Genomic DNA, 25,645 nt, shown 5'->3' on the forward strand with positions numbered 1-25,645 from the left:
TGGAGAAGAAGGCATTGGGCATTCTGGTCTTCCTCAGCCAGGACACTGAGAACGTGAGCTGGGAAGTTACGTCCAAGGTGTTGGTGAAACTGCACTTGGAGTATTGAGTACAGCTTTGGTTTCCTTGTTATGTGACATGTTTTAAGCCTGGAAAGAATGCAGAAAAGATTTACAAGGATGCTGAAAGAAGTCAGGGGCCTCATATATAGGTCTCTGAGTGAGATTGGGCAGGCGAGGGCTTGATTCTTTGGAGTGTAGAAGACTGAGGGATGACCTTGTATGAGACATCATCACATCTAAGAATGGGAAATAAATTCTGCTGTGCTGACTTCAACATGAACAATTAAAATCACAAAGACCTGCTCAGCATAAGTAAGATGCCAGTTCACACAGGCAGTAAATTGGGTTTTTACCTTGATGCTTGGACAAGTGCACAGAAACCACTGAAGTCTGAAAGTAGAAAAGAGATAGTCACTTAGTCTCTAAAATTGAAATTTCATTTAATTAAATCTTTTTATTTTAGAATTTTGCTCTTAAAATTTAGAATCATTCATTCAGCCATTACTCGTGATATTTGGTTGAATATTTTTTTGTCTGGTTAATTGACCTGCTTATCAACTTTTTAATTAGATTTCACTTTCATGCATCATTTAAAATTATCAGCTTAATTTGCTCCTGCTTTATTCATACAGTAAAATTCAGTCACAGAAAATGTCATCAATCAAATATAGTAAACATCATAATTTGTGAAGGAAATACAATGTCTTTGTAAACTCATCTGTGGGTTAAAAAATATCAACTGTAGAATAGAACTGAAGGATGTAAATTGCAAATCTAGTTCAGTTTTATCCTTTGGACCACAAATATTTTTGCCCAACAGTGGCAAGTGTTCAGAATTTTCTCTTGGTTAATCACTCCCTCTGAAGAAGACCCTGGATTGGTTCTTCAGAAGGCAGGACAAAGAGACTAATTTGTCATTCTGTACCAGGTTCCCTTGTTATTTTAAACGCCAAGTTCACTTAGCATCAGGCAAAGATATATTCAGGAACTGGTGCAGTAATGTCTCAAGTGATTTATAAAAAACAATCTTCATATAAGTTGGCATTTAACCCAGTGCCAGCATAATTCTGTACCTGGTGACAATGCTTAGCTTCCCCTGGGCAAAATTACATCCCCTGTACTACATTAGCCTGACTGAAGAATAGCCTAGGGCCAAAAGTCAAATGATGAAAGCTCTTTAGTCACATTTCTCTTGAGAATCAAACAAAGACTTCATTTGCTTCTGTTGATTGTCTGTCAGGGAACTAGAAATACTCTTCACCTAGTGGTCACCATCACATTAAAGAATTTAAACACATTTTTAAAAAATCTTGATGGAAACAAAGCAAAATATCATGAGGATCCTCATTAACAGTAATGAAGGTTATTACTCTGTGATCTTCTGGGAAATTGTATTTACAGATGGAGACAATTGCATTTGTCTGACCTGTCTCTGGATTGGCTTTTTATCTGGATTCATCTATAAATTTCTTTAGTGAGCCAGTGCAGAGATGACCATTCAGGCCCTTTGAGCCACACTGCCTCAGCATCTCCTGACAATCATGATAAAACCAAACCAAATAATGGGATAATTTACAACGACCAATTAATTTACCCAGTATGTCTTTTAACTGTGGGAGGAATCCGGAGGACCCAGAGAAAACACCCCAATTGCACAGGGAAGACGCACCAAGATTCCTTACAGAACAGCATCGGAATTGAACTCCAAACTCTGAAATACCCTGAGCCTCAATAATTATGTATTATCCTCTATGCTACCATGTCACCCCAAATAACTTCATATCTCTTTGGTTTTCTTGCCTCTCTCTTGAATTAAAAAAAATAAGATATTTATGCTAACAAATTTTAAAATGATGCCATAATCTTTCCTTTAGTGCAATCTTTATCTTAAAGCAATCCAAATTCTCATAACAGACTATAAATTCCTTAATGCAAGAGTTTCTGCCGATGCTGGAAATCCAGCACAACACACACAAAATGCTGGAAGAACTCAGCAGGTCAGGCCGCATCTGTGGAGAGGAATAAATAGTCGATATTTTGGCTGAGACCCTTCATCACGACTGGAAAGGAAGGGGGCTTGTTGCTTGTTGAAAAACCATCTGCAAATTCCTCAGCATGAAAAACAATTGCCTTGAAATTGGCTGGTGCCTGTAAAAAGTATGTCCATCATAATCTCTCCCTAACGTACTGGAAGATAACCTATCAGCTACGCTAATAAAGTATTGTATTAAAACTCAGAACCTAAAGAGAGGGATGCAGCACTAATTTTCCTGTGTGCCAGCTCCCAGACAGAATACCAGTTTGAGCCAATTCAAGGTATATACATATATACAGGGAGTGTTAGTAACTACATAATACAATTCTTAAAGCAGGATTGACTAAATATTACACAAGCCGCATATGGTGCACATTTACTTTCTTTGTTAATGAAAAATTAGAAAATCAAAATGCTTTGATTAGAGAGCATATCTTATGAGCGTCGGTTCAGCGAGCTGAAGCCTTTCTCTTTGGAGAGAAGGATGATGACAGGCTAGAGGTATATAAGATGATAAGAGGCATAGATCAATTTAACAGCCAGAGACGTTATCCCTGTGGACAAATGACAAATATGAGGGTACATAACAGTAAGGTGTTTGGAGGAAAGTATAAGGGGGGGATATGTCAGAGGTAGGTTTTTTACACAGATTTGCAGGTGTGCGAATGCACTGCCAGGGATGGTGGTAGAAGCAGTTCCAAGAGGTTCTTCGATAGGCACATAGATGGAAGAAAAATGAAGGGCTAGGTGGGAGAGAAGGATTAGTTTGATCTTGAAGTGGGTTAAAGATTTGACACAACGTTGTGGGTTGAAGGGCCTGTAATGTTCTATGTCCATGTTCAAACCTTAAACATAGCTCTCTGTATACTCTGACACAAAGTCCTTTAAGTAGTGTTGGGGTTAATTCGAGACTGCCATTACAGGTCAGGAGTGGCTCACGTAACACACATAATGTTAGGAGGCCGGGATGCGAGGGAGGGGGGAGCGAAACTGGGGACCCCGCTACACCGATACTATTAGTGTCACGCGATTCAGTAAACAAAAGAAACAGGTAACTCGTGAGCATATGGCTGCGGGCCAATAAGATGGACACAAGTGCCCGATATTACCTAATATGTAGCGGGGTTGTGCTGGGGGGAAAAGGGGTATAAATAAGAGCAGATTGTAAGGGGAAAACAGAACGCCTTCTCCAGCGACTCCGTGGATTCGCTGTGCCAGTTACGAATTCTGCAATAAAGCCACGTTTTGCTATATTCCGGTGTTAGTTGTCTCTCTTCCTAAAAGAACACAGGGCAGAATTTCAAGCCCAACATTTGGTGACCCCGACGTGGGGAGGGAGAGACAACACAGGCTGGCGGGTCCGACGGCAGACAACTTGCGGCCGCAAGCTCGACTAAGGTCAGGAAGTGCCTGTTATATCAAAGACTTCCACTAGATAGTTAAATCACTGAGTTAGATCTTGTCTGCTGACGGATCCTCACCAACCCCAAATTACCCTGGGAGAGATCATTCCCGGTGCAGAATCGTGACTGGTAAGTACTAACTCTTATCTGTTTTTAGGAAGATCCTCCGCCCGTGGAAAAGTCTTCTGAGTGAGGGTACCCGCCGCCCACGATGGGCATAAAAGTCTCAGGAGTGAGGAGGAGAAGAGAAAGTGTTCCGCGGTACACCTTAGTGCACGGGGATACTGACGGCGCCTACCTTAGACTGGTTGTTAAGAGGAGAAATCTCCCACGCGAAGGTCAGGTTTTGAAAGGCGACCGTCCCATATTTGATCCTCTCTGTGTACTAGGGAGCCATGGAGCACTTCAATTTCGAGTTACCGAAACTCAGACATTTGTGTGTTGAGTAACAGAGTATATGAGAGTTTTTAGAAATATGGTAAAATTGATAACTGTGCGAGTTCAATAAACTAACAGTGAGCAGCCGCAGGGGTCGGACACCATCAAGGTAGGAGTGGAAGTGTTCCTCCGAGGCCCGGGGAAGCTCACCTGGAACGGAAAACGGTGGCATGGTCCATACCCTGTCACCGAGGTCTCCAACAGGGCATTAAAAGGTAAGAAGGGAGGGGGACAATAACTGGCACCATTTCTCGCACTGCTCCAGGACAAAGAAAGGAAGACCGATTGATCCCGATTCCGACATAGAGGAGGAGGAAGCCGAGGAAGATGACGCCATGGAAAACCCTGATATGGGTAGGAGTAATGCTCCTAGGTAAGGCGCCGATGGCCGAAGCGGGAAGGGGAGGAGATGCGTGCGGAGCGAACATCATCCTTAATGCGGACCCTCATACAGGTAGGACATTCCAGTTCGACCTGTGCGATGTGATCAACTGTTGGGGCGACAAGAAAGCCTGGACTGGGTATAATGTCTACATGTGTCCATTCACCTTGGGATACCCGAACCCATGGGTAAAGGAGTGTAGCGCATGGATAAATGTATGGTGGTGGACAGGCCCAGACCAGTCCTGGCTGGATAATAGGCCAAACAATCGAGGGTCCTCCAAACCCTACTATGAGTTTAAGAGGAAGGTGAGCCTTTACAGGGGCTCTGTTTGGGGAAGAAAGCAGGGAGTGAACCCGTTAATCCTGACACTCAAGGAAGAAATACACAACCCTTTTAGTATGAAGGGATGGTCGTCACAGACCTGCTCCACTCGTCGCGGGTCAGAGGTCAGGGAGCATGGGGCGGGGGGCGTGCTCTATCTGATCATAAGGGCGGACGTGACAGGCCGAGACCCATGGGGAATTATCCGGATCAATCTGGGAACCCACACAGACCCAGGATTGGGTCCCACAGCCAGCCCTGTTCTGGTAAAGAGTTCGGACACGAATAAGATAACTCCCCGGGAGTATATTGCAATTGAGACAGGGTACGTGGAAGCAAACGCCTGGGTTGACCGAGTGGTCCAATACACCACCCAGGCAGCGATAGGGGACTGCTGGGTATGTGCTACGGGGAAACCCACACTCATCATGAGTCCCAGCCCCTTCGAGGAAGGAAATGACACCTTCCGTTGCGCCCTCGAACTCATGTCACTAACCAACCCCTCTGCCGGGTGTAAGTCCTGGGAAACCTATTTCCCCATGGCCCCGGCCAATGTGACCCCACCAGCCTTTAGGGTGGACCCGATCAGGAACATCACTTGCGTTATTAACCTGTCCCCGTCGGATCAGCCCTACAGAGTGGGCAACCTACCTGACAGTGCGTGTTCTACCTGGATCAGTCTTACTGGCACCGAAAACGCCACCATGCTGACTGTCAGCAGAGCGGACCTCTGGTGGTACTGTGGGAAACGGGTCCTATATAATTGGCTACCTGTAAACTGGGAGGGGACCTGCACCCTGATCACTCTAAATGTACCTCTTTTCATTGCGGCAAAGAATCCAGGGGACTACACCCTCAACCCAATCCCTGATGAAATCGGGAGGTGGTATAGGAACAAGAGGGCGCTCACTGAAAGGGGGGAAAGGAACCCCGATGGGATATGGATCGATGCTATCGGTTAGGCTAGAAACATCCCGGACGAATATAAACTGGCAGACGAGGTAGCTGCAGGCTTTGAGAGCTTTCCACTTTTTTCAGCCATATTCCCAATCACGACCAATAAAAATGTCAACCGGATCAACCTGATCCACTATAACGTTCAGAGGCTGGCTAATCTAACCAGGGACATCGCGGAAGCTGTCCACGAGCAGCTATCACAGACGTCCCTAATGACCCTGCAGAACAGAATTGCCATAGATATGATCTTAGCAGAGAAGGGCGGAGTGTGCGCCCTGTTTGGTGACATGTGCTGTATGACCATAGCGAACAATACAGGCCCGGACGGATCACTAACCAAGGGCTTGACTAAATTGCGATCCCTGGCCAATGAGCTAAAGCAACAATCAGGAGTCAATAACCCAGTGCTGAATTGGTTGAAACGTACGTTTGGGGAATGGGGGGTCCTACTTGGACAGTTGGCACTGGGACTGTCTATTTCAATTGCTATCTTTATCACGTGTGGTTGTTGTTGCATACCCTGTATTAGGACCCTAGTCATCTGGACTATAGATCGAGCCTTGACTGGAAAGAATGGACCTCCACCGGCGTACCAGGCACCCTTGTTCCCGGTGGAAGGGGAGGACACGGCCCTCCCGGAAAGCGGACGCGCTATGTGAGGACACGGACTGAAATGGACCATGGCAAGGGGGGGATTGTGAATTTGTTATTGATTAAGTTTTCTGAAATGTTGCATGCTACTTGTAAAAATTGCGGATGTTTAGGGAACCCCTACCCATATTTTGTGACCCTAGGTCGGACAAATCAGGATAAGCAAATAGGGAGGACACGCCAAAGAGTGCCGGGGGACGCTCACCTCTCTGCCTGATCCCGGCAGCCGCGGAAAAGATTGTAAGGGATGTGGGGATGTGGCCTCTGGGAGGCCAAGGGAGGGAGTGTTGGGGTTAATTCGAGACTGCCATTACAGGTCAGGAGTGGCTCACGTAACACACATAATGTTAGGAGGCCGGGATGCGAGGGAGGGGGGAGCGAAACTGGGGACCCCGCTACACCGATACTATTAGTGTCACGCGATTCAGTAAACAAAAGAAACAGGTAACTCGTGAGCATATGGCTGCGGGCCAATAAGATGGACACAAGTGCCCGATATTACCTAATATGTAGCGGGGTTGTGCTGGGGGGAAAAGGGGTATAAATAAGAGCAGATTGTAAGGGGAAAACAGAACGCCTTCTCCAGCGACTCCGTGGATTCGCTGTGCCAGTTACGAATTCTGCAATAAAGCCACGTTTTGCTATATTCCGGTGTTAGTTGTCTCTCTTCCTAAAAGAACACAGGGCAGAATTTCAAGCCCAACAGTACTTAGGATGATGGAATACCTTTCTAAATCAGACCCTACACCTGTGTCTGATTTGCACTCTTTGCTCTGGGTATGTAATATATCAAATTACCACTGTCGTTTGCTGTAGCTGGTGTTCGTAGGATAGTCATAGAATTATAGAGAACTAGAGCTAGAAACAGGCCCTTTGACCCATCTAGTCTGTGCTGAAGAATTTGAACTCTCTAATCCCATCGATCGGCACCTGGACCATAACCCTCCAAACCCCTCCCATTCATGTACTTATCCAAGGTTCTCTTAAACATTGAAATCAAATTTACACCCACCACTTGCACTGTCAGCTTAATCCATATTCTCACCACCCTCCAAGTGAAGAAGTTTTCCCGTATGTTCTCCTTAAAAATTTCACCTTTCATCCCAAACCCATGACCTCTGGTTGTAGTCCCACCCAAACTCAGTGATAAAAGCCTACTTGCATTTACCTTATCTTTACCCCTCATAATTTTGTATACCTCTATTAAATCTGCCCTCTATCTTCTATGTTCCAGTGAATCAGGTTCTAACCTATTTAGTCTTTCCTTATAACTCAAGTCCCCCAGTCCTAGCAATGTCCTTGTAAATGGTTTTTGCACACTTTCAATATTACTTATATTTTTCCCTAGGTAGGTGACCAAAATTGCACATAATACTCCAAATTAGGCTCCAGCAACGTCTTAACATAACATACCAACTCCTGTGCTCAGTGCTTTGATTTATGAAGGGCAATGTGCCAAAAGGCCCTATCTACCTGTGGCACAACTTTCAATGAATTGTGGAAATGTTTTCCCAGATACCTTTTTTCTACTGCTCGCTGTGTAAGACCTGCCCTCGGTGGTCCTCCTAAAGTGCAACACCTCACACTTGTCTGCATTAAATTCTATCTGCTATTGTTCAGCCCATTTTTCCAGCTTTTCCTGATCCTGCTGCAAGCCATGATAGTGTTCCTTGTGGTCCACCACACCCCCAGTCTTGGTGTTGTCTGCAGATCTCCTGATCCACGTTATCATCCTTATCATTAATATAGAACACCCCTATAATACCCCTGTGGCACTCCACTAGTCACAGGCCTCCAATCAGAGAGGTAACCATCTACTACCACTCGTTGGCTTCTCCTGCAAGCCCACTGTCTAATTCAATGCATTACCTCCTCTTGATTGCCAAGAGACTGAAACTTCATGACCAACCTTCCATGTGGGACCTTGTCAACTGCCTTGCTGAAGTCCATGATGCCACCATCCACTGTCCTGCCTGGTCACTTCCTGGTCACGTCCTCTAGAAATTCTATAAGGTTGGTTAGACACGACCCAACACGCACAGAGCCATGTTGACTATCCCTAATAAGTCTCTTTCTGTCCAAATACTCATATATCCAGTCCCTTCAAATACCTGCCAATAACTGTTTGAGCATGTGGACTTTATCCTCACTGTGTCTCTAAATATTCACAATGTACCTCTGTTGGAGTTCTGTGTGTGTCTACCTTGGACAATGTGCACAATGCAAGGACACTGTTGACAAACAGGTCATGATAATAGTGGTGCCAAAAATTTATCTCCTACGATGAAATCCACATCACTGCTTTCTCCAGTCTTTCGGAAAGCATCTTCCAGTTGGCTTCAGGACGGTGTTGGATTAGAGTGTAAAATTGCTATTTTTCTTGTAGTTTAACTTTTACTATACCTGCATGTAGTTTTGCATAACTGTGTATATATGTGTAATTATTCATTGAATATTTCAGTAATTGTAGCTGCTTCCATGTTTTTTCCTAAAAGCTTCTCTGCAGTAAGAATCTGGCTATTTCTTATCACTGGAATTTCTTTTCTTTTTGTCTAGTTTGAGCTAGTTTTTAGTGTAAGACATGAATCTCAAGGTTATACTGATTAAGTCTACATACTTTGATAATCTATTTACTTTGAAATTTGAACAACTTCTTGTTCTTTTGCTTTCTTTGTTCTTATTACATTCAAAAAGTGGATATAACCATCAAGCTTTATACCTCCTTCTTGACTTGCGAAGAATCTTTGGATTGTAAAATCACTAGGATTTAGCAGTGGATTCCCAGACTCCACAAATAAATGGATATGCTGGATATTGTTAGCCCAATGTACTCTGCTTTCATCTGCATTACCTCACTTCAGTATGTCACAACAGCTTAGACTTTCTCTCTCTGGAGATGCCATTGCCTGACACTTTGGTGATCTGAATGCTACTTTCTAGCACAAGCCAGAATGTTCTTTAGGTGTTGCTATATGCAGGGCAGGACTGCTTCATCTGCTGATGAGATTTAAATAGAAACAAGATCTGTGCAGTCATCCAAAATTTTATTATGATCCTATTCATCGGAACATCTTTGTGCTCTGTGCGAAAAATAAAATTCTTGGCCCATGTCTTTAATGTGCATTCTGAGACTGTGACATAGGCTTTACTAAATAATTATTTTTGTAGGTGATGTCACATTAGTGTCTTTGAAATATTGCTGTCTGTAAAATGGCTTTTGTATCACCAACAGTAGCTATTCTGTACTTCAGAAGCACTTGGTCGATTATAGATCACTTTGTTTTTTTTTAATCATTGCTTCAGTTGATGGGTGCTTTTCAGCAAGTTCAGCTATGTTTTGTTTTTCTAAAAAGCTTCATCCAAGAGTTGCATCAAATTGTTGTCACTATAAAGTACAATTCGCAATGATTGGACAGATGCTCGTTCCAAGTTACATGATTTGATTCAAATTTACCACTTTCTGCCAGGTCATTATCATCGTCAGCATATTCCATAACCAAATAGTCTTGCTCAATAGTCTGTATGCAAATGCTGAAGATGATGAGAGGGATTCTTAAGGTAAAATAAATGAAATTGTAAATTCTGCATTGTTGAGACTTGCTGCAAAAATTAGTTTTTCTCCCTGGACATTTGGGGTATTTGTTTCAGTTTTATACAGTTAAACTGAGAAGTTTAAGCCTTAGCACATTGGTATACCCTAAGACTGAGAGAAGGGCCATAAAAATGTAGGACTTCCTTATTTTATAATCAACAGGAGTGTTCCGTACAGATTAGGAGATTGATTTCATGTCAGCCTTGTTTCAGCTATGAAGCTCTCATTGGTGCTCTGTTGTAATGTACTGATTAGATCTTTAATTGTGAAGATTGCAACCTCATGCAAGTTTTAAGAGGGATGGAGATTCTGGTCAGCTCCATCTCTCCACCTGACAATAAGCAAAGAATTAATGTCACTTAGTGTCCTCCTGAGAGGTGACTTGACATAAAAAGCAATTTCTGTAGACTCTTAGTAGTGTCAGAACAACGCCACGGGGAATCAAATTGCAAGTCTCCACAGTAAGCAGTACAATTCCCTACACACACAAGATGCGTTGACCTGGAAATTGAACAGCATAATGCTAACCTTTTATTCTGTGTTAAATGATTACAAATTGACTTTAACTGGAGTGAAAACAATAGCCAACTATTATCATGTCAGTCACAGATGGGATGATATCATGCAAATGGGAACCTTAGATGAAATTATCCCAGTACAGAATAGCATCGGTCATTGTATGTTTACTGGTGAACTGAGAACCCCTTAAGGCAAAAGCCTTTCTCTTCATATTTTGTTCCTCTTCACCCAAAGAGCAACAACACTTCTCACCTCAGCATCTGATTTTTTTTGCTCCTGACCCCTCCCTAACCAGATTTTAGATCCCCTTCTAACCAGATTCCGAAATAACCAACATTCCAAATCTCCGATGGTCAAGCCCCACACTGTACCCTCTGGGCCTTCCCATGCCTGATCCTTTGATCTTCTTCCATCGTGCCTGTTCTTTGAGGCACCTCCATTACCCAATCTTCTGTAACACCTCCCAAATATAGTCTCTATCCTAGAGAGCATATTTTCACTTCTAAAAATGTTCACGTTTACTGGTTTGCACTTGAAGCTTTCATCTCCAGCATAATAACATCTGCAGCATCCAAATGCACAGTGAGAAAGGTCATTCTAGTACTGGACCTCACAGATTGACTAGGTCTTTGTCATTATCTATGTAGCCTAACTCAATGAAAAGCTAGTGCTTCAAACTTAGAGCAGCAATATGATCTCTGTTAGAGACCATTCCTCCAACTGTTGGTAACCATGCCTCCAACTGTTGGCTATAAATACAGTGGCAGCACAGTTAACATAAGGCTAATGCAGCGCGAGTGACATGAGTTCAATTCCCGTTGCTGCCTGTGAGGAGTCTGTACGTTTTCCCTGTGTGGGTTTCCTCTGGGCGCTGCGGTTTCCTACCGCATTCCAAACAAGTTAGGTTAACTGACCGCATGGGTATAAATTGACATCATGGGCTCATCGACTGGAAGGGCTTATTGCCATGCTGTACATCTAAATAACAAATAATACCAGAATGCCATCAGCAATTCACCCCCATATTTCTATCTCGATCACTTTCTTTAAAGACTTTTCAAAATCTGCATCTTCCACCAAAACTGTTGACAAGGTGTTTGAGTATTTCATCAGGGCATCAAGAAAGGCCACTTGGACCATTGAGTTTACGTTGCAGCCATCGTCTTACATGTCCTGTCACACATAAGCTCATGGACTTCCTGCTGATTCTCCCAGCACCCACCTACAAGTTACAGTGGCCAATTAACTAACCAATCAGCAAGCCTTTGGGATGTGGGAAGAAAGCTGAGTACCTAGGGAAAACCCATACTGTTAAAACCATCAGACAGAGGAGCAGAATCAGGCTATTTGGCCCGTTACGTCCCCTCCACCGTCTGATCGCGGAGCAGACTGGATGTTAAGAGAACGCAAACTCCACATAATCAGTACCAGAGGACACAATCAAAGCCAGGATCACTGGAACAGTGAGACAGTAGCACTGCCCTGCCATCCTTTCACAGCTGGTTGTCAATTTTTCAGTATTAAGCAACACACACAAAATGCTGGAGGAACAGTTAACGATTTGGGCTGAGACCCCTCTTCAGGATTGGAAAGGGAAGACGCCAGAATAAAAAGGAGGGGGGAGGGGAAGGAGGAGAGCTTAAAGGTGAGTGGTAAAGCCAGGTGGGTGGGGAAAATAAATTTCTGGAGAGGAGGGAATCCCATAGGACAGGAGGGTGAACCATAGGAGAAAGGGAAGGAGGTGACAGGTAAGCAAGAAGAGGCAAGAGGCCAGTTTGGGGAACAGAAGAAGAGGAAAGGGGTGGGATTTTTTTTACCAGAATGTGAAATAGATATTCATGCCATTAGGTTGGAGGAACATAAGGTGCTGCTTCTCCACCCTGAACGTGGCTTCACTTTCAATCTATCCTCCTTTCCCTCCCCCACCTTTTTATTCTGGCATCTTCCCCTTCCCTTTTCAGTCCTGAAAAAGGGTCTTGGCCTGAAACATTAACTGTTTCAGTTTTCAACATTAACTGGTGCTCCTTAGCTGTTGTTGTCTGGCGTACTGACCTCTACCTGGCCGAGGCACAGCGACAATTCTCTGATACCTTCTCTTATTTACCCCTTGATCATGACCCCACTATGGAGCACCAAGCCATTGTCTCCTATACCATCACCAACCTTATTATCTCTGGGGATCTCCCATCCACTGCCACCAACCTCATAGTTCCCACACACCGCACTTCCCGTTTCTACCTCCTACCCAAGATCCACAATTCTGCCTGTCCAGGTAGACCTATTGTCTCAGCTTGCTCCTGCCCCACTGAACTCGTTTCTGCATACCTTGACACTGTCTTATCCCCCCTTGTTCAATCTCTTCCTACCTATGTTCGTGACACTTCTCATGCTTTAAATTTTTTCAATGATTTTAAGTTCCCTGGCCCCCACCGTCTTATTTTCACCATGGACATCCAGTCCCTATATACCTCCATCCCCCACCAAGATGGTCTCGAAACTCTTCGTTTTTTTTTTGATTCCAGACCTAACCAATTCCCCTCTACCACCACTCTCCTCCGTCTAGCGGAATTAGTTCTTACTCTCAATAATTTCTCCTTTGGCTCCTCCCACTTCCTCCAAACCAAGGGTGTAGCCATGGGCACCCGCATGGGTCCCAGTTATGCCTGCCTTTTTGTTGGCTTTGTGGAACAGTCCATGTTCCAAGTCTATACCAGTATCCATCCCCCTCTTTTCCTTCGCTACATCAACGACTGCATTGGCGCTGCCTCTTGTATGCATGCTGAGCTTGTCGACTTCATTAACTTTGCCTCCAACTTTCACCCTGCTCTCAAATTTACCTGGTCCATTTCCGACACCTCCCTCCCCTTTCTTGATCTTTCTGTCTCCATCTCTGGAGATGGCCTATCTACTGATATCTACTATAAGCCTACAGACTCTCACAGCTACCTGGACTATTCCTCTTCCCACCTTGTCTCTTGCAAAAATGCTATCCCCTTCTTACAATTCCTCTGTCTCTGCCACATCTGCTCTCAGGATGAGGCTTTTCATTCCAGGACGAAGGAGATGTCTTCATTTTTTAAACAAGGGGACTTCCCTTCTTCCACCATCAACTCTGTTCTCAAACGCATCTCTCCCATTTCCCGCACATCTGCCCTCACCCCATCCACCCACCACCCAACTCGGGATAGGGTTCCCCTTGTCCTTACCTACCAGCCCACCAGCCTCTGGGTCCAACGTATAATTCTCTGTAACTTCCACCACCTCCAACGGGATCCCACTACCAAGCACATTTTTCCCTCCCCCCCCTTTCTGCTTTCCGCAGGTATCGCTCCCTACGTAACTCCCTTGTCCACCCGTCCCCACCCCCCCCCCCATCCCTTCCCACCGATCTCCCTCCTGGCACTTATCCTTGTAAGCAGAACAAGTGCTACATCTGCCCTTACACTTCCTCCCTCACCACCATTCAGGGCCCCAGACAGTCCTTCCAGGTGAGGCGACACTTCACCTGTGAGTCAGCTGGTGTGGTATACTGCGTCCGGTGCTCCCGGTGTGGCCTTTTATATATTGGTGAGACCCGACACAGACAGGGAGACCATTTCGCTGAACACTTATGCTTGGTCCGCCAGAAAAAACAGGATCTCCCAGTGGCCACATATTTTAATTCCACGTCCCATTCCCATTCTGATATGTCTATCTATGGCCTCCTCTATTGTCAAAATGAATCCAAACTCAGGTTGGAGGAACAACACCTTATATACCGGCTAGGTAGCCTCCAACTTGATGGCATGAACATTGACTTCTCTAACTTCCGTTAATGCCCCTCCTCCTCTTCTTACCCCATTCCTGACATATTTAGTTGTTTGCCTGTTCTCCATCTCCCTCTGGTGTTTCCCCCCCCCCTTTCTTTTTCCTGAGGCCTCCCGTCCCATGATCCTTTCCCTTCTCCAGCTCTGTATCACTTTCGCCAATCACCTTTCCAGCTCTTAGCTTCATCCCACCCCCTCTGGTCTTCTCCTATCATTTCGCATTTCCCCTTCCACCCACTACTTTCAAATCTCTTACTATCTTTCCTTTCGGTTAGTCCTGACGAAGGGTCTCGGCCCAAAACGTCGACAGCGCTTCTCCCTATAGATGCTGCCTGGCCTGCTGTGTTCCACCAGCATTTTGTGTGTGTTGTTTGAATTTCCAGCATCTGCAGATTTCCTCGTGTTATCTATGTCCTCCATGGTTATACACCCCTCTTTAACATCACCACTCATTCTCCTGTTCTCCTAATAAAGTCTCAGTCTGGTTAACCACTCTCCATAATCAAGTCCCTCAGGACCTGCCAACATCTCCTCTACACTCTTTCCAGATTAATAGCATCTTTCCCATAGCAGGGTAACCAAAACTGAGCATGTTATTCCAAAAGCAGCTTCTCCAATTTGTACTACTGCAGCATAACATCTCAAGTTGTATTCCCAATGCCCTGACTAAAGAAGGACAGAATGCCAAAACCCTTCTTTACCCTCCTGTTTGCCTGTGATGCCACTTTCAGGGAACCACATACCTAGAATCCTAAATCCCTCTATTTTGTCCAGTTGGCTTGTTCCTGCTTTTATACCCTAAGTTCTCTTTCTTGTTAATGCTCCTGTGGAGTGATTTAGGATGTTCTCCGATGGAAAGGATACTACATAAATGCAGGTTGTTGTTGTATCAGACTTAAAAGAATATGGGAAATCAAAGCATAACCTTAAGCTGCTGGCTCATCACTCTAGAACACTCTGCACCTGTACCCGTCAGCAAAACTATTGTGCTCCCTCCCAAATCCGGTCTGACCGGTTACAAGCTGTCTAGTGGTGAAAGTATAAAGTTGCAGCAGACTGCCCTCGTGCAGGCAGATTCAGACATGACTGTGCCAGGGCTGGTTTCTCATGTCCTCCTACCTCCCGCGTCTCTTTCATTTTCACCGGCTCACAGACCTGGCGTGGTCAGTAATTTCCACCTGAACAACGATTAGTCCTATAAGCAGGAGACAATTTCAAAACCAGAAAGGTCTGGAAGGCTCAGCAAGGATGAAAGGGGGTTGTGAGATCATGGCTAGTTGTAGTAACAGGGACACAATGGGGCAAATGACCTACTTTGTGATGGCGTTAAATGTGTGTTGGAGGGTTAGCCACTCACTTGTGCAATTGGCCAGGAGATGAGTACAGTCGATGCATCACACGTACTTCCTCGTCATATGGAACCAAGTTCCATTCAGTCTACGGCAGCTTATAAAATCATTGCATTCCACAATAGATATCTCTGTAACCTATTCTTGGATCTACCAACACCGATGTTAAGGGCAATTTTAATTGGTTATTTAACTAATCAACTTGCGTGTCTTTGGAATGTTGGTAGAGCTGCAGCATCCAAAGGAAACATAAAGGGTTGCATAGTAGCTTAGCGGTTAGCACAACACTTTACAGTGCCAGCTGGAAGATTTGGGATTTGATTCCCACTGCTATCTGTAAGAAGTTTGCACGTGACTGTGTGGATTTCCTCCAGATGCTCCCGTTTCCTTCCACATTCCAAAGACGTAGGGGTTAGGGTTAGTAAGTTGTGTGCAAATTATGTTGCCGCCAGAAGCGTGGTGACACTTGTGGGCTGCTCAGCAAAACCCTCACTGATTTGATCTGATGCAGATGATGCACTTCACTGCGTGTTTTGATGCACTTGTGGCAAATGAAGCTCATCTTTAATGTTTCACAGTGAGAACATGCAAACTCCACACAGCCAGTGATCAGAAATGAACCTGAGTAGCTGGAGTTGCAAAACAACAGCTCCACAAGCCACATCTCTATGTCTCCCCTGTCTACCCCCATCTGGAACTATGTCTACCTCACATCTCTATGTCTCCCCATCTACCCCTGTCTAGCACCATGTCTACCTCACAACACTATGTCTCCCCTGTCTACCCCTGTCTAGCACCATGTCTACCTCACATCTCTACGTCTCCCCTGTCTACCCCCCGTCTAGCACCGTGCATGAAAGGAAAACATTTTTTGTGTGAATCCCACTGAGGATGTGAGGCTCCAGCTTTCTCTTCCAGCAGGTGAGGATTTTGAGACAGACTCATCATCTTAATTACCTTAGGGATTGTCAGTCTTCTTTAAATGGCAGATCACCATCTGGTGGTGAGTTTAAGTTGCTCATGCATAAAATTAGTTTCTGTAGTTGATCAGTTTGAAATTTGCAGCAGGATTGTCTATGCTTGAAAATATTTAATTTAAAGTCTTTCATAAATTGTGTACAAGTATATCAAGTACTTTCCAGTGTCAGTAATGTACAGCTGCAGCCAAAAGACAATTCTTCTTATGAAGCGCAAGAGTTTGAGAAACAAGAACACTATCATACTTATCCAGAGAACAGGAAGTAGTCAACACCTAAGATTAAATGGAATTACTTTCAGTTGTAATTGCATGCAAAATTAAGGTTGGCAATCTTCTAATATTAACCTGGAGCACCTAAGAATTAAAATTAATCACTAGGGCTACCCAGGAAATAACTATAGTTGGAATAAAAATCTAGCATTTCAAAAAAAGACAAACTTTTTCTAACAAGTCAGAAAAATATTGGACATGGGTTCAAGAAACTGCTCTTTGAGAGTTGAGATTTATCTAATTAGATGATTAAAGATCATTTTCTGATTGGTGTGGTAGATGATGTTCTGGAAGTCCGGATTGCAGTGCAATGAGGGCAAGGGTTTCTGCAGGGTCATTGGTGATCTCCAGATATCCTCACCTGAGTTACAACTCTACATGTAAATATTAAACTACATTAAAAGTCATGTCCCTTTGGTGGAGATAACTAGCAGCCTCTCAATAGCTAATGGCATCGAAACACTGACAATTAATTATGCAACCACCCCCTTAAGGGACCTTTCTACTGCATCTATCAAATAGTTCAAGCGAGATGTACTCTACCTCGACATAGATTAATCATTTTTATTCCTTTGTTTACATATGGATTTACCTGCAGGATACCTATGGCTTTGGGGATTCTCTGAGAAAAATATGAAGAACCTCGTGACTGTTGCTCCCTGTTCCATTTCTCACCATATCCCAGAGCACTGGAGAGGACACTTGCACTCAGACAACTTACACATCCAGTAACAGTAATGCATTGCTCTCCATTTCCCCTGAAGTTAATAGAAAACAAGAATACCACAAGAATATGTGTGTGTGTGTGTGTGTAATGTGAGTATGTAACATTCTGGTGAAATTGTCTTTGTTTCATGGAGGTGTGTGAAATCTTACAGGGATAAAATTTCTCAGAAGATGTGGTAGGTGAAGAGAGGAGAATGTGGGCATGAAGGCAGAGGGATTGGAAAAGGGGATGGGAAGGGAGGCGAAGGTTCAGGAGGGGGAGGAACTGGGAAGAGGGAGGAGGGTAAGGGAAGAGTGGGTTAGGAGGTGGGAAGAGAGAGCAGAAGTGGAAAGAAGGGGTGAAATGGAAAGGAAAAGGGAGAGTGAGATGAGGAGAGAGGGAAAAGAAAGGAGGAGTAGGGGGAAAGGAAGAAGAGAGCTTATTGTTATATGTGCAAGTTCGGGCATAATGAAAAGCTTAGCTTCATAAGTAGGTTCAGACATGAAATAGAACAGATTTACAGATTTTCAGAGAGAATCAAGGAGAATGAGGTAAGTTCAGAACAATAGCTTTATAGGATCTCACTGGATGATTATCTAGACACTTGGGCACAAATGGTCTGTCCTGAATTTTCTTATATTCTTTTGATGCTTTGTTTCTTTTCTGGTGTAAACTTCATGAGTATTAACCTTTCATTGGAACATACAGCAAGTATGACCCTTCCTGCCGAAGAGTATCTAACTGAAACATCAACTGTCCGTATCCCACCACAGATGCTGCCTGGCCTGCAGAGTTCCTCGAGCATATTCTCTGTTGCTCCAGATTCCAGTCTGCAGTCTCTTATGTCGCAAGGAGATTATTCCACTAGTGTTAGCCAGCAGAACGAATGCCCACAAGCTATTTAGCAAAAGTGAAGCATTGTGGACTTACTCTCACCTGAGGCTTGCTCTTAGAGGGATAGCTTAATGCTACCTTGACTATTCAGTGACTTGATTTGAATTTCACATCAAGCACACACAAATCTACATTGCAAAAGTCACTATCCCCCTTTTCTTGTAATTAGTGCCTGAGCACTTTTGTGAAGGATTCGGCGAGATCTGTTGAAAATTATCCATTCTCTTTCAACAAAATTGCTGGTCCTGATCAAAGAATCAGATGGTTTCTGAGTATCTGCTTGTGAGCATCAATCCATTGAAAGCACTCAGCAGTTTGTAGTAATTGGTTGAGTCAAAGCTGCAAGTGGGGATTATTATTCCCCACGACAGCTCATCAATATTTTGGATAGAGATGAGAAACCTGTTGTCTTTAGAGTAATATATTCATGTAGCAGTTTTCAAAATGGATTATTTGTTCTATGGTTTTCAAAAGGTAGAGGATGAGATTGATCTACCATCGAATCGACTGGCCAAATGGCCTTCCTCTCTGTCATAATTATCCTATGGCTTCTTATTGTATAACCGTTACTGTACATCCAAAACAAAAGTCAGTTTCGGTCCTTCTAGTGTAAATTATATCTTTGTTGGACTGCTTTAACAGTTGTTTAATTTGCTTCTTGTGTTCCAAAAGGCTTGCTGAATTAATTGGCATTACTTCAAGTAGAACAAGTTGAGAAAAGGTTACCATTCTTAATCATGCTGAATGGTTGTTTTTTTTGGTGATTCATTCCTGATTTTGCATTTGAGTGAAGCTTCACACTGGGACCAAGATGTACTTCACCTTACTCTCCTTTCACATATCCCTGTGAATTCCTCCTGAATAATGTAATTGATTTTTTTCCCCAGCAGAGTGGCCACTATCATTTATTTTCCACCAAATCGTTTAATAAGTGCACGAGCTCCATGATAGTAGAACGTGTCAGAAGGTTTGTATGCAGTAAGTGCTGTCACTTTGAATGTTACATTAGTCACTAGGAAAGGAGATATTTCTCATGTGGCCAAGTAATATCCGGACAAACCAGAAATGATCAGAACAAGTGCTGGAAAGGTATTGTCAAATACTAGACTGCATCTGCTTTGACCAGAAAAAAAAATGTTCCAGGAAATCCTATACAGACACTAACTGATGATTCAAATTGCCTTCAAATAGACCGAACTATTTACTGTTTGTCTCACTGACTGGTAGGTCTTTGTAGTGGACATATTATCCATATGCAGTGGATTCTGGTTATCTCAGACACAGTATACTTTTGGCCCAATGAATTAGCCTAAGTTTCATGGAAATAGTTTAGAAAGTATAAAAACAAGACAAACTACCATTTAACTGAGTAACAAATTAAGTATTGAATTGAAAAACAGAACAAATTAGAATGTTACCAATATTATCAAACTGTGTGTTAGTTGCTAATAGCTATCAATGGAGGAATTCATCCAGTGTAGGCTGCTATGTTCCTTTAATTGACTGTAATTAAGTCCTTTGCAAGGGGGGACATAGGATCAGGAGAAGTAGAGTCTGTGTGGATAGAACTGAGGAACAGTAAGGGCAAAAGGACCCTAATGGGTGTTGTCTACAGGCCACCAAACAGTAGCATGGATATTGGGTGCAAGTTGAATAGGGAGTTAACATTGGCATGTGGCAAAGGTAATGTCGCTGTAGTTATGGGGGATTTCAACATGCAGGTGAACTGGGAGAATCAGGTTGGTGCTGGACCACAGGATAGGGAGTTTGTAGAGTGCCTACGGGATGCATTCTTGGAACAGCTTGTTCGAGAGCCGACCAGGGACAAGACTATTCTGGATTTAGTGTTATGTAATGAACAGGATTTGATAAGCGATCTTGCAGTAAAGGAGCCATTAGGAGGTAGTGATCATAATATGATAAGTTTTTATCTGCAAATTGAGAAGGATAAGGGCAGCTCGGAGTTGTCAGTGTTGCAGTTGAACAGGGGAAACTATGGAGCCATGAAGGAGGAGCTGGCCAAAGTGGACTGGATGGATATCCTAGCAGAAAAGACAGTGGAACAGCAATGGCAGGTATTCTTGGGAATAATGCACAAGGTGCAAAATCAGTTCATCCCCCGGAGAAGGAAGGATTCAAAGGGGGGAAAGGGGCCACAGTGGTTGACAAAGGAAGTCAGAGATTGCTTAGCATTAAAAAAAAGGAAGTATGACAGAGCTAAGGTGAGTGGGAGGACAGATGATTGGGAAGTTTTTAAGGAACAACAGAACTTAACTAAAAAGGCAATACGGGGAGAAAAAATGAGGTGCGAACACAAGCTAGCCAGGAATATAAAGGAGGATAGCAAAAACTTTTTTAGGTATGTGAAGAGAAAGAAGATAGTTAAAAACAATGTTGGGCCCTTGAAGAATGAATTGGGTGAAATTGTTATGGGAAACAGAGAAATGGCAGAAGAATTTAATAAGTACTTTAGATCTGTCTTCACTAAGGAAGACACAAGCAATCTCCCAGATGTATGGATGGGCCAAGGACATAGGGTAACAGAGGAAATGAAACAGATTGACATTCGGAAGGAAACGGTGATGAGTAGACTGATGGGACTGAAGGCTGACAAATCCCCAGGTCCAGATGGTCTGCATCCTAGGGTACTAAAGGAGGTGGCCCTGGAAATTCTGGATGCATTGGTAATCATTTTCCAATGTTCCTTAGATTCAGGATCAGTTCCTGAGGATTGGAGAATGGCTAATGTTATCCCACTTTTTAAGAAAGGAGGGAGGGAGAAAACAGAGAACTATCGAACTGTCAGCCTGACATCGGTGGTGGGTAAGATGCTAGAGTCCATTATTAAAGATGAAATAGTGGCATATCTAGATAGCAGTGATAGGATTGGGCTGAGCCAGCATGGATTTACCAAGGGTAAATCATGCTTGACTAATCTGTTGGAGTTTTTCGAGGATGTAACCTGGAAGTTAGACGGGGGAGATCCAGTGGATGTTGTATACCTCGATTTTCAGAAGGCATTTGATAAGGTTCCACATAGGAGATTGGTAGGTAAAATCAAAGCTCATGGCATTGGGGGGAAGACATTGACATGGATAGAAAACTGGTTGGCAGATAGAAAGCAAAGGGTAGCGGTGAATGGGTGTTTCTCGGAATGGCAGGTGGTGACTAGTGGGGTGCCACAGGGCTCGGTATTGGGACCACAGCTGTTTACAATTTACGTCAATGATTTAGATGAAGGCATTGAGAATAACATCAGCAAGTTTGCTGATGATACTAAGCTGGGTGGCAGTGTGACGTATGATGAGGATGTTAGGAGAATTCAGGGTGACTTGGATAGGCTGAGTGAGTGGGCAGATACTTGGCAGATGACGTTTAATGTGAATAAGTGTGAGGTTATCCACTTTGGGAGTAAGAACAGGAAGGCAGATTATTATCTGAATGGTGTAGAGTTAGGTAAGGGAGAAATACAAAGAGATCTAGGAGTCCTTGTTCATCAGTCACTGAAGGTGAATGAGCAAGTCAGCAGGCAGTGAAGAAGGCTAATGGAATGTTGGCCTTTATTACAAAGGGAATTGAGTACAAGAGCAAGGAAATCCTCTTGCATTTGTACAGAGCCCTGGTGAGACCACACCCGGAGTATTGTGTACAGTTTTGGTCTCCAGGGTTAAGGAAGGACATCCTGGCTGTAGAGGAAGTGCAGTGTAGATTCACAAGGTTAATTCCTGGGATGTCTGGACTGTCTTACGCAGAGAGGTTAGAGAGACTGGGCTTGTACACGTTGGAATTAAGGAGATTGAGAGGGGATCGGATTGAAACATATAAGATTAGTAAGAGATTGGACAAGATAGAGGCAGGAAATATGTTCCAGATGCTGGGAGAGTCCAGTACCAGAGGGCATGGTTTGAGAATAAGGGGTAGGTCATTTAGGAAAGAGTTAAGGAAAAACTTCTTCTCCCAGAGAGTTGTGGGGGTCTGGAATGCACTGCTTCGGAAGGTAGTGGAGGCCAATTCTCTGGATGCTTTCAAGAAGGAGCTAGATAGGTATCTTATGGATAGGGGAATCAAGGGATATGGGGACAAGGCAGGAACCGGGTATTGATAGTAGATGATCAGCCACGATCTCAAAATGGCGGTGCAGGCTCGAAGGGCCGAATGGTCTACTTCTGCATCTATTGTCTATTGTTTATTGTCTATTGTCTAAATGAACAAATTCAGCACAGGCTCCTAGTGCAGCTAATGGACTGCCTTCATTCAATGTTTGCAGCAATTGCGTCCTTCAAATCTTCATTTACATTGCAACATTCAAGATGGTTGCCGATACCTTCAAATTCTTTGTGGCTTCCTAAATTTTTGAAGTATTGAAATCATTTCATTTTCATGCCTGGCCTTTTCTGGCATCTCCAAGCCTCAATAATTAAAACCCCAGTGAACAACATAGTTCTGAATTGTCTTACTGCTCATTTCTCACTAAGTATTAGTGACAAAAATCACTACCTTTTGAACTCAAACACATGCATGCAACTGATGCTATTTAAAAACTGTTCACTTTAAGCACTATGTAATGTCTAACGGTCACACAAGTGCACACAACTGACGATAGTTAGAAACTGTTTTTCAACTGTCTCCAATCCCAATGAAATGGCACGGCATGGTCCCAGAAGACTGGAAGATTGCAACTGTCACTCCACTCTTTAAGAAAGGAGGAAGGCAAAAGAAATTATAGGCCAGTTAGCCTAACCTCAGTGGTTGGGAAGGTGTTGGAGTCTATTATTAATGATGAGGTTTTGAGGTACTTGAGACTAATGATAAAATAAGTCAAAGTCAGCATGGTTTCCATCAAGGGAAATCTTGCCGGACAAATGTGTTAGAGTTCTTCGAGGAGTGGAGAAAGGAGAGGCAGGGAATATCATTTACTTGGATTTTGAGAAGACATTTGATAAGGTGCCACACATGAGGCTGCTTAACAAGATAAAATCCTATGGCTTTATAGGAAAGATACTGCCATGGATAGAGGCATGGCTAATAGGCAGGAAGCAGTGAGTGGGAATAAAAGGGGCCTTTTCTGGTTGTCTGCCAGTGACTATTGGTGTTCCTTGGGTTATAGGGACCGCTACTTTTCACATTGTCTGTCAGTGATTTGGATAATGGAATTGATGGCTTTGTGGCAAAGCTTGTGGATGATATGAAGATAGGCGGAGGGGTAGGTAGTGCTGAGGAAGCAATACAATTGCAACAGGACTTAGACAAATTGGAAGAATGGGCAAAAAAGTGGCAGATGGAATACAGTTGGGAAATGTATGATAATATATTTTGGTCAAAGGAACAGTGATGCGGATTATTATCTAAATGGGGAGAAATTCAAACATTAAGGGTGCAGAGGGACCTAGGAGTCCGGCAAGTCACTGAGAAGGTTAATTTACAGGTTGAGTCTGTGGTGAAGAAGGCAAATGCAATGTTGGCATTTATTTCAAGGGGAATAGAATATAAAAGCAAATAGATAATGCTGAGCATTTAGAAGACACTAGTCAGGCTGCACTTGGAGTATTGTCAACAGTTTTGGGTTCCATATCTCAGAAAGGATGTGCTGTTATTGGAGAGAGTCAAGAGGAGATTCATGAGGATGATTCCAGGAATGAGGAGTGTTTGGCAGCTTTAACCCCATACTTACTGGAATTTAGAAGAATGTGGGGGGGGGGGGGATCTCATTGAAACTTACCGAATGCTGGAAGAACTAGATAGGGTGGATGTGGAGAGGATGTTTCCTACGTTGAACCTAAGCAGAACTAGAGGGCACAACCTCAGACTTGAGGGGTGACCCTTTAGAACAGTGGTAAGGAGGAATTTTTTTAGCCAGGGTGTAGTAAATCTGTGGAATGCTCTGGCCATAGACTGCAGTGGAAGCCAAGTCTGTGCATATATTTAAGTTGGAATTTCCTGTTCAGTCAAGGCATCAAAGAATATGGCGAGAAGGCAGGTGTATGGGATTGTGTGGGATCCCCGATCAGCCATGATGGAATGGTGGAGCAGACTCGATGGGCTGAATGGCCTAATTCTGCTCCTATTTTTCATGCCCCAGATAAACAACGGGAATCCCGGCTGTTCTCTCGATTAGTTTCAGTTTTGCCCCAAAAAAGCAGCTGCCCCGATTAATTGATGGCTTAATTAACTGGAATCCATTGTATTTGGTATTTCCTTAAGGAAATCAACTAATTGATGCAACTCAGTTCTTGTTCATAGAACTTTGTGATTATCAGCAGCCAGATGATGTATGGAGAGGTAAATGTCTTTAACTTGCTGAGCTCGGTAATCTATTGCATCTGTAGCACTGTGAAGAATAAAGTGATTTCGAGGGAGGAATGTCCCAGCTTACTGCGTTGCCCACAACACCTGCCCTGATATTTTATCCCTGTGCTTTCACTAGACAAAAACTTAATCTGGAATTGGAGGTGACTGACACTAGATCTTAGCCACTGCAAAGTACATTGACCAATTCACTCTCTTTCCATTTTATTCAGACTGTACCTGTTGTTGTTGGACAACCAAATTCAGGTCCTGGATGGCATCAGTTATTTCCTTGGTTTCCACTGAATAAAGCATGTAGCAAATGGCTTTAACCTCCTCGACAATGCGACTTGTGCTTTTCTGTAAAGAACCAACAGAAGGGCTTTAAAACTTTCTATGGCAAGCATTACCACAAGGTTCATAACAAGGTTCTGGTTTACAAGATGTAAAAAAAATTACTGGTGGGAGTGCTTATAGCACATTCTTGATGCATCCCAATATTTTCATTGGAAGTTCTCCAAAATTTCATGGTTCTTATTATAACCCAAACAATGTTGCAATCCCCCTTGATTTCAGATATTCTATGTTTGATGCCTGTTAGAAAGTTGCAATTGGTGTAAGTATTATTAGTGTCTGTAAGGCTTACTGCAATCATATGGTTTCTGCCTAATACAGTACTCTAACTCAGGACTTACCCTGGTTAACATAAAATGGTGGACAAAACTGTCGAATGTTAATACTGTGCATTTAGGGTTCTCCTAGTACTGTAATGCAGTGTCTGAGCAGCTGTCCAGGGGGAAGTATTCCATGACTGGACTTTCATAGTTTGTTTCAGAATAAGTCTCCCTTTGTCACCTTGCACTAATAAAGGCCGATCATTCAAACTCAGAAGTGGAAGAATGTTGATTTTTGTAACTTCTGAAAAAATATATATATTCTCTTCCACCTCTTATAGTTTCTCTCCTTTCTGGTGTCCTTAGGAAATACACATGTTT

At 43.4% G+C, this 25,645-nt stretch overlaps 2 protein-coding genes across 7 annotated transcripts in view; one reads left to right on the forward strand and one right to left on the reverse strand.

Annotated features, from left to right (window-relative positions):
* Nucleotides 1-25,645, reverse strand: part of LOC140738611 (phosphatidylinositol 3-kinase C2 domain-containing subunit gamma-like) — a 261,872-nt gene that overhangs the window by 173,014 nt on the left and 63,213 nt on the right. For all 5 annotated transcript variants that reach the window (XM_073066155.1, XM_073066156.1, XM_073066158.1 and 2 more), the window contains 2 exons: nt 24,891-25,010; nt 414-450 (listed from right to left, as the gene is read on the reverse strand). In XM_073066155.1, the coding sequence (XP_072922256.1) occupies nt 414-450; nt 24,891-25,010 (157 nt within the window). The remainder of the gene's footprint in view (nt 1-413; nt 451-24,890; nt 25,011-25,645) is intronic.
* Nucleotides 2,987-6,896, forward strand: LOC140738612 (uncharacterized). 2 transcript variants are annotated; one of them, XM_073066161.1, is made up of 2 exons: nt 2,987-4,151; nt 4,202-6,896. In XM_073066161.1, exon 2 carries the CDS (start codon nt 4,264-4,266, stop codon nt 5,602-5,604), a length of 1,341 nt encoding a protein of 446 aa, XP_072922262.1. In that variant the 5' UTR covers nt 2,987-4,151; nt 4,202-4,263; the 3' UTR covers nt 5,605-6,896. The 2 variants fall into 2 exon arrangements, with proteins under 2 accessions (XP_072922262.1, XP_072922263.1); XM_073066162.1 differs by having other exon boundaries at nt 2,987-3,627.

Source organism: Hemitrygon akajei, chromosome 14, assembly GCF_048418815.1.
Source record: "Hemitrygon akajei chromosome 14, sHemAka1.3, whole genome shotgun sequence".
NCBI lineage: Eukaryota > Metazoa > Chordata > Chondrichthyes > Myliobatiformes > Dasyatidae > Hemitrygon > Hemitrygon akajei.